Source organism: Propithecus coquereli, unplaced genomic scaffold, assembly GCF_000956105.1.
Source record: "Propithecus coquereli isolate 6110/MARCELLA unplaced genomic scaffold, Pcoq_1.0 Scaffold232, whole genome shotgun sequence".
Lineage (NCBI taxonomy): Eukaryota > Metazoa > Chordata > Mammalia > Primates > Indriidae > Propithecus > Propithecus coquereli.
Window position 1 is genome coordinate 4,034,687 of NW_012147864.1, and position 9,345 is coordinate 4,044,031.

Sequence of the window (9,345 nt, forward strand, 5' to 3'; positions counted from 1 at the left end):
ACCCACCCATCTATCTGCCTACCCATCCATCCACTCACCCATACATCAACCTACCCACCCATCTATCTGCCTACCCATCCATCCACTCATCCATCCACCCACCCATTCATCTACCCATCCACCCATCCATCCATCTATCCACCCACCCATCCATCCACTCATCCATCCATCTATCCACCCACCCATCCATCCACCCATCCATCCACCCATCCATCTATCTTCCCACCCATCCATCCACTCATCCATCCATCCACCCATCCATCCATCCATCCACCCATCCACCCATCCATCCACCCACCCACCCATCCATCCACCCACCCACCCATCCATCCATCCACCCATCCATCCACCCATCCACCTTCCCACCCATCCATCCACTCACCCAGCCACCCACCATCCTTCCATCTGTACATAAGCACCCCATTTTTTTCCAGCCCAAAAGTGCTAGCTCAACAAGTCCATTTTAAGTTGCAGCACCAGGCCCCAGGGAAGCCAGGAGCCCCGCATCACTGGGCAGATCTGCAGCAGCCTGGTCTGGGTTTGCGGCTCCTCACCCTCCACTTTAGGGCTCTCACCTGCCCACACCCCCCACCTCCACCTGCACGGCTCATGCTGCAGGGGCCCTGGAGTGGCCGTACCGGCATAGATGACCATTCCATAGCAGGTGTCTGTGTTGCGGATCTTGCAGCCGCGGAGTAGGAGGTTGCCAATGTCCAGGGGGTACATCTTGCCATTCCACTCCAGACACCCCACGAATTGGTGCATTCTGCTGTTGGGCTCCTCACACGTCACCCGGCCTGTGGGCAGTGGGGTGGCCAGCAGGCCAGTGTCGTGGCTAGACTTGGGCCCTCCGTCCCGGCTGGACTCCCTGACACCACCCCTCTCTAATCAGTGCAGGCAGGGACATTCCTGTCACCTTCCGGCCCCAGACACCTTCATGGGCCCCCCAGTGCTCCAAAGTGACCCCTGTTCCTTCTGCCAGGACTCACACTTCCCTGATCCTCCAGCCAGATCAGCCCCCACCCAGCCCCCTCCCTCATGGTCCTGATCCTAGGATGTGGCTATTTGTGTGACCGCGTCATTAATGTCTGTGGGCTCCGTGAGAGCAGGCGCCAGCCTTGTCTTGGCCACACTGTGACCCAGGGTGCAGCCCAACACCTGGCATGTGGTAGGTGCTCAATAAGTGTGTGAAGTGGGAAGGAGTGGGCCAGGCGCAGTGGCTCACGCCTGTAATCCTAGCGCTCTGGGAGGCCAAGGTGGGTGGATCGTTTGAGCTCAGGAATTTGAGACTAGTCTGAGCAAGAGCAAGACCCCATCTCTTCTAAAAAAATAGAAAGAAATTAGCTGGACAACTAAAAATACACAGAAAAAAATTAGCTGGGCATCCTGGCGCATGCCTGTAGTCCCAGCTACTCGGGAGGCTGAGGCAGGAGGATCGCTTGAGCCCAGGAGTTTGAGGTTGCTGTGAGCTAGGCTGATGCCATGGCACTCTAGCCCGGGCAACAGAGTGAGACCCTATCTTGAAAAAAAAAAAAAAAAAGAGGGAAGGAATGAAGGGATGCCCACGTGGGGGTGGGCTCCCTGGCACCCTGCTGCTACTGCCCGCAATCACCCAGTTCCCCGTCGCCCTGCAACAGGGCATTGTCAGCCACGCTTCTTTGAGGAAGCAGGCTCGGGGTGCAAAGACCTGGCCCAGGGCAGTACTCGGTGAGTGCTAAAATGACCATGGGGTGCGGGCTGGGACTCCAGAAGGAGGAGGGGCCACAGGGTTCTTGAATGGTCCTTGCCTGCCTGCCCCATTCCGCCATAGGGATTGGGAACCTGACTTAGTCCTGCGTGTAGGAATCAGAAACATCTATGCTGGTATGAGTGGAGCTCTGACCCTCAGTCTCCTCCTCTGAGAAATGGGGTTCTGCCCTGTAGGAGTGCTGAGGCAGGTGGACCAGGCCAGGGCCTAGGGAGAGCCTCCTTGCCAAGCACCCTGGGGTTTTCCTGATCCAGTGGGAAATACCTCTCTCTCTGATCCTGTCCCTTCATGGGGTCACATGGTGGGGACCCAGTTCTGGGGCTACCATGACAATTAGAAGAGAGGATAGCTGTGGCTGCCTTCCACTGAAGCTAAGCGTTTTCCTAGACGTCAGGGACAGACAGGAAAAAGAAAAAAAAATGGTGCTTGGGTGTCAGGAGCAAGGAGGCTGTGGCCCAAGAAAAAGATTCTGCTCTCGAACCAATTAGAGTAGCTTGCCTTTGCAACAAGACAAGAAGAAAAAGCTGTCAACTTGCTTTTGCAACAAGACAAGAAAACAAAACAAAACTGTATCCCCCTTGCTGGGCTGCAGCAAACAGTAACTGTGTCCACACCACCTGTGGGAAACACTCCCAGGCAGAAAATAAGAAACTGCCAAGGGGTGGAGTGGGAATGGTGCCCTGTTCTTGCTGGCCTGTCCCGCCACGTGAGTCATTAACCCGGGCATGCGGGCTGCCTTTTCCACGAAATGATGACATGATCAAAAACATCTGTGCTACTGTTAAATTTAACACTGTTAAATAAAGTGCCGCAGCACATTTTGTAACAACAGTAACAACAACCAAAGATCCCAGCTTTTACCAGCTTTTGCCCTGATTCTGGGGACATGAAACAGAGGCCCAGGTGGGGTGAGCCGGATGGCCAACCCACACCAATGCCTCTCACCTTGGAAGGATGCCATCTTCCTTGTACTGGTCAGCTCCTGGTGGGTGACCATCAAGGCCTGTCTGAACTTCAAGTTGGTCTCCCTGGTGACAGGGAGGGCAGAGAGGAGAAGAGAAAGGTGAGAGGGAGAGGGGAGAGGTGTCTCCCTGGCGCGAGGAACCCCCAGCGCCCTTCCTCCAGAGTCATGCAAACATTTTCCCTGAGCATCTACTATGTGCCAGCTGCCAATCAGAAGACTGAGGCCCAGAGAGGGAGAGGACCTTGCCCAGGGCCACCCAGCATATTTGGCAATGTGCTGAGGCCTTGGCCTTCCCACCCTCAGGCACACACAGTAGGGCCTGCAGAAATGCTGGTGCAGTGAACAACCAAAGTATCTAAGAGGGGAGGGCTTGGCTGGCCGCCTCTGTGGCAACTGGCTCCTCTGGGCTGTGCGCCAAAGCACCCCAGGCACCCAATGACACAGCGGCTCCTTACCCGTCGATGTCCGCCGTCTCCACGTAGCACAGGCTGCTGGGCTCAGTGCTGGCCAGCAAGAGCAAGTCGGCCTGCATAAGGGGCAGTGTTGTGGGAGGGGATGGAAGACAAGCAGGAGAGGCCGGGTGGCCCTCCCCGGGGTGGGGAGGGGCGGGTGCTCACAGGGAGAGGCACGCTGGGGCGGGAGATGCCAGCTCACCGGGACTATGCTGTCCTTGCTGAGACGGATCACGTCTCCTACACACAGATTCTTCCATTCTTGCCAAACGAAGCTGCAGAAAGCGGGGCGTGAGAGGTGGGCCCCCCGTCACCCCCACCGAGCCCAAGAAGGTCTCGAGGGGCCATAGCTGGGTTGGGGGCACTTGGCTTCCCGGAGTCCCCACCAGCCCTAGGCCTTTACTCCTGCTGGGTCCCACCCATTTGGCAGCCTGAAAGGCCAGCTCGGTTGCTGCCTCCCCCAGGAAGCCTTCCCTGACCTCCCACCTCCATCCTGGGGGGTCCACACTCCTGCCCAGGGACCTCCATGGTCCCGCACCCAAGTCCTCTTCAGACTCTAATCTCTGCCAGGGTTAACAATCGGTGGCAGGCGTCTAATAAATGCGGGCCTGGGTTCCCACCAGACTCAGCTAGGAAACCGGGGGCATGAAAGGTGACAGACTCTCTGCCCCACCGCTGGCCACTGGCCTCACCTCTTCCCCACGAGGACCTGGCAGGGCCTGCTGTTGATGGCTCTGTCGCTCCTGTGCCGGCCCTGGGCCACGAAGGAGCAGGTCAGAGGGACCAGCCTGCCTCTCCCAACGCCGCCCCGTGCCCACCCCCAGGCGGCTCCCCCGGCCCCACTCACAATGTCATCCACCAGGTCGCGGGTGGCACGGATGACGATGAGGCAGACCAGGGGGGCGAAGAGAGTGAACCAGGGCAGCGTGGAGATCTCGGGGATGCCCTGCCGTGGGTGGAGTGGGTCATACCGGCCAGCCAGGAGGGCTGACCCCTCCCTGTCCTTCTGGGGGCCTCCCCTGCCCTGCCACCCAGCAATCCTGGCCCTGCACCCCACATCGCTGAGTCCTTCCCCCTGCCCTGTCCCCCAGCAAACTCCTCTTCTTCCTGGCCCAGCTCCTGCGCCACCTCCTCCGGGGAGCCCCCCAAGCCCTGGCCTCACTGCTCCTGGGGTCTTCCTTGAGGTGTGAGCACCATCACCACACCCCAGGGCCTGGCCTCAGGCTTAATGGACGCGAATGGGAGGTTCCCTGGCCATATGCCCATCCCCGGACACCGCCCCGGACCACTGCTCTGGACCCCTCCTTCCTCCTCCGCACCCATCGAGGTCCGCTTGGCAGACAGGGGCTGGGGGCAGTGGTGTGACCAGGGCTGTCCAGGCTGGGAAGGGGCTGTGTCCAGCAGGTGCCAGTGGGGCACGAAGAGGCCGCCCTCCTCGGAGCTGGAGGGTCTGTTCATCCACTTTCATCATTCAACACATATTGAGCGCCTCCTGTGTGCCAGGCCCTGGCCCGGGCAGTGGGGACCCAGCAGTGAGGGTCTGTGGGGAGCGGGGCATTGACCCACTCATCACACAGACAAATACGCAAAGTCACCCAGGTGGTCAGGGAGGGCTTCCTGGACGAGGTGATACTCCCACCATGGCTCCGGAGGATGACTCGGCCGGGAGGGGAGCAGGGAGAGGAAGTGGCGTGGGCGCCACGCAGGGACCCCCCACCTGCAGGATGATGATGAGAAGGAAGTACACATTGGACACGTGGTGGAATTGCTCGTACAGGTTCCATGGCAGGAAGGAGAAGAAGTTGTACTTGGCTGTGCGGATGACATTGGTCTGGAACGAGAGCCGCTGGTGCTTGGCACGGGGGCACAAGGCTGGCCCTTCCCCACCCCGGCCCCCACTGGGTAAGTATCTGCTGGGCCAGAGTTTATCGAACACCTGCTGAATGCAAGGTCTTGGAGCCAGGATTATTTATCTACTGAATGCAAAGCCATGAGCCAGCGTTTACTGAGTGCCTACTGTGTGCAAAGACTCACTGAGCTGGGACCCCCAAGGGAGACACCAGGAGGGATTTGGGGTGGGGATGCTGACAGACACCCTGTCCTTTAAGATGCACCGGGACGGGGCAAAGGAGACGTAACTTCCCCATGCGAGAGGTGAGGTGAGCACGGGCAGGCGCCACGGTCCTCACTGTGCAAGTAGCACCATGGAACAAACGCAAGGCCAAGTGCCGAGGCCGAGCCTGGTGGCTCTGGGGGTGCGTGAGGGGCTGCCCACCTTGTACTTCTGCCTGTGCCAGCACAGAAACACCTTCTCCTTGAACTGCCAGTTGTAGGCCTGGTTGTTGGCCTTTACATCCCAGGTGAAAGCTGCAGCGAGGGCAGAGCCGGGTGTCGCTGGAGCGCCAGGCCCAGGACAAACACCTCCTAATGACACCCTGAGGGAGGGCTCACGGGGCCCAGGGAACCCAGGCGCTGGGGATGCCCAGCTCGTGGCCAGAGACGCGAGCCCATAAACAAACAGGAGGGGCCCGCCCGGCCCCTGCACATAATAGGTGGGTCTGAAGACACCCCCTCGCCCAGCTGTGGGCCAGTCCCTAGACAGAGAGGACAGATCCTGGGAGACCCACTGAAGTCCCCTCGTTTTGCAGACGGGGTGAACTGAGGCCCGGTGATGGGCTCTGGGGTGACCAAGGCCACACACGCAGCCTGGGCAGCCCCTGTATCCTGACCACTTGTAACCACGCGGGAACCCCAGGCAAGGCCTCTCATGCGGGTTTGGGGGTGGCCTCCCTGTCCCCTCCCTCCTCCCTCCCGCCCACATCCCACCCTCAGTCCAAGATATGCACCTGTGTTCTCGTTACCATCTTGGAAATCTTCTCCATGGCTAAGACTGCCCATGCCGGCGGGGCTGCCGGGGGGAGGGGGGGAGAGGGACCCCTGGTCACATGGGTGGCCCCAGCCCTGGCCAGAGGGACGCCGTCCACTCATGGCCTGGGGGTCAACCCTAGCAAATGTCACCTCCCACACCCATCCGCTGCCCCCTCCCTGGGCTCAGAAGGTCCAGCCACTGGCTGTGCGTCCTGCCCTGCCTGGACACCCTCAGACGCAGGGGTCCCGAGCTGATCCCCAAACCTGCAGCAGTGCTGGATACACGAACCTCTGGCCACTGCTCCCACTGCCCAGCTCAGCCTGGTTTCACTGCAGCCCTCCCGCCCTCCGCGCCAGCACCCAGCTGTTGCCGAATGAGCCCTGGGGTGAGTGACGTATTATCCCAGGGGCAAGCTGCTCTGACAGGTCTGAGTGTGGCCTCGGAGTTGCTAGGGGCAGGGGACTGTGACCTGGGAGGGAACCTTCTCCACTAACAGGTTCAGGAATTTGAGTCCAGCTCTGCAGCAGGGCGGCCCTGGGCAGCTCCCCTGCGCGCCGCCAGCACCCCAACAGCACCCTCCTGGCCAGGCCCCCGGCCAGGCTGTTTCCTCTGCCTGGCCATGTCCTCACCCTTGGGTCTCAGTTCATACTTCCCAGCCCGGCCAGGCTGGGCCTTGCGCCCCCGCTGGGCGCCCCTCCTGCCCCCGGTGTCCCCCATCCCAGCTCCGGAGGCCTCCGCTCCTCCACCTCTCTCCGTCTGGTCGCCTGCGGAAGCCCGAGCGCCCAGGGCGGTGTCTGAGTCACCGGTGTCCCCGGGGCCCGCGCCCATTCGGCAGATGAGGGAAACTGAGGCTCGTCGGCGGGAAAGGGCGAGGTCGCGCTGTGGAGGGGAGGCTGGGGCTGGCGTCCGGGGCAGAGACAGCGGCGGTCCTCGCCTCTGTTCCGCCCCCGCTGGTCCGACCAGAACCCTTTTCGCGGAGGCCCCCAGCGCCCCGCACCCTCCCGGGCCCGACACACGAACCTCGAGGGGGCGCTCTCTCCGCCGCCGCTGCGATCCCGCAGCCCTCAACCGGGGCGGAGCCCAGAGAGGGTGCGCGGGCGCCCGGGGACGCACAGCAATGGGGACGCCCCCGCTCACCTGTGCCGGCTGGGGCGGGCGGAGCCGGGCTTCCTGGGACGGGCCGGGAGGGGCCGGGCTGGCTGGGGCCGGCCGCGGGTGTCCAGGGCGGCGGGCGTGGTGCGGCCGTTAGGACGGTTGGTCAGGTGCCAATCGCCTTGAAACGCGCGGCGCGGGCCAGGGGCGGGGCCAGGGCGGAAGGCGGGGCCAGAGAGCCTGCAGAACAGGCCGGGTGGGGCGGGGCCAAGAGAAGCCTTGCAGAAAGGGCGCGGCGCGGGCCAGGGGCGGGGCCAGGGCGGAAGGCGGGGCCAGAGAGCCTTGCAGAACCGGCCTGGGTGGGGGCGGGGCCAAGGTAGGGGTGGGTCCCAGCGTGGTAGGCGGGGCCGAGGCAGACGGTGGGGCGGGGTCAGTTTGGGGGCGTGGCCTGGGTAGACGGAGCGCGGGGCCGGGCGAGGGGCGGGGCCAAGGTAGGAGGCGGGGACGAGAGGAACTGCGGAACGCGCCCGAGTGTGACGGGGACTCGGGGGCGGGGCCAGGATAGGGATGATCCGAGCCTCTGGGGCGGGGCCACGGTAGAAGGCGTGGCCAGACGGGGCTTTCCTGAGCAAGGTCAGGGTGGGGACTTGGGGGCCGGGCCAGAGCAGGAGGCGGGGACTGGGGGAGCTCTGTGGAGCGGCAGGGCAGGACGGGGGCCTGCAGGGAGCTGGGGGTGTCAGGGCAGGGCTGGGTGGAGCAGGGGGCTGCAGGGCAGGGGTTCAGGGGTTCAGGGGTCTTGTAAAGCAGGGCCTGGGAAGACTCTGGTCAGGCCGGGAAGGCATCGCAGACTGGCCGGAGCGGAGGTCGGCAGGGCAGCGTGGGGTCAGGGAGGAAGGATGCGCAAGTAATCGCAGGTACGAGGGGTGTGTGTTTGGTCCATGCACCTGGATCTATCGCTCATCCATCCCATACGTGTTAGACAAGCACCTGCTAAGTGCAGGTGCAGTGCTGGGTTCCAGGCTGGGGTTACAGCCTTTGAGCCCGTCCCAAGACCAGGGGGAAGCCCACCAGGTCCTGTCCAGAGCGGCACCCACTCAGCTGGCCGGGGTCGGGGGAAGGCCTTCCCCTCCAGAAATCTGTGCTCAAGCATCTGACTTGGGCCCCCAGGTGCTGGGGCTGAGGGTTCCTCAGCATCTCTGTTCCATGAAGCTCTTCAGCTTGGCTTTTTCTTTTTCCTTTCCTCTTTCCTTCTTTCTTCCTTTGAGACAGGGTCTCACTCTGTCACCCCGGCTGGAGTGCAGTGGCATCATCATAGCTCATTGCAGCCTCCAACTCCTGGGCTCAAGTGATCCTCCTGCCTCAACCTCCTGAGCAGCTGGGACCACAGGTGCCCAACACCACACCAGCCAGCGTTTATACTTTAAATGGAAATTGAAGGCCTGAGCACCCCTGAGCCTCCCCCCACCAAGCCAGAACAATTCACAAATGGGGGCCGATTCAGCTGAGGTTACCTGGGGCTATGCGTGCACTGCAAACTTTATGGCTTTTGTTGACAGGGTGACAGGCAGCTCTTGGTAGGCTGGGATCCCCACCCCTTCCCTGGGACATGCAACACGAAGCTGCCCTCCTGGTCTCCTTAAGCCCCTTGGACAGTCTCTGGGCACCCCTATCCCCTCCGTGAGAGAGGCTAACTCCATTCCCAGGGCCCAGCCCAGCGCACCTCACACCCTGTACGGGGGACACCACCAACCATCCCTCAGAGAGGGGCTGGAAGCTGACAGGCTGCAGAGGTGCAGCCACTCAGGGCTTCAAGCTGGTTTTATGAAGGTGAACAAGGTTCCATTTGCTTCCCTACATTGGCAGAGAAGAGGGGGTCCTGGCCACGGGGACAGTGGCCTCCACAGGGCATGTCTCACCTGACACCAAGACCACCACCACAGCAGTGAAATCTAAAATCCATACAAACATTTATTCAGTCCCTGCCCAGGAGTAGGGGGAGGAGGGATATGGGAGCCCCACAGAAGAGGATGGGGCTCTGAGGGAAGACAGTGTCCGAGGTTGCAGGCCCTGGGGCCTGGCTTGGTTCTCAGAGGTTGTAGAGGTCTGGGTGGGCGGGTGGTGGCCAGTTTGGAAGCCAGCCACCTGAAGGCAGACCTGGCCCTCTGGGGCCCAGGGGTCCACACCCACGCTGGGCCAGGATCTGGCTCACATCCACCCCCAG

At 61.9% G+C, this 9,345-nt stretch overlaps 1 protein-coding gene across 1 annotated transcript in view; it reads right to left on the reverse strand.

Annotated features, from left to right (window-relative positions):
- Positions 1–6,749, reverse strand: part of ATP8B3 (ATPase, aminophospholipid transporter, class I, type 8B, member 3) — a 19,302-nt gene extending 12,553 nt beyond the window's left edge. The window contains exons 1-10 of the mRNA XM_012645364.1: positions 6,662–6,749; positions 6,010–6,072; positions 5,439–5,530; positions 4,881–4,994; positions 4,011–4,109; positions 3,856–3,917; positions 3,366–3,438; positions 3,167–3,237; positions 2,693–2,775; positions 639–797 (exon numbers count right to left, since the gene is read on the reverse strand). Of these exons, the coding sequence (XP_012500818.1) occupies positions 639–797; positions 2,693–2,775; positions 3,167–3,237; positions 3,366–3,438; positions 3,856–3,917; positions 4,011–4,109; positions 4,881–4,994; positions 5,439–5,530; positions 6,010–6,072; positions 6,662–6,749 (904 nt within the window). The remainder of the gene's footprint in view (positions 1–638; positions 798–2,692; positions 2,776–3,166; positions 3,238–3,365; positions 3,439–3,855; positions 3,918–4,010; positions 4,110–4,880; positions 4,995–5,438; positions 5,531–6,009; positions 6,073–6,661) is intronic.
- Positions 6,750–9,345: the final 2,596 nt, after the last annotated feature.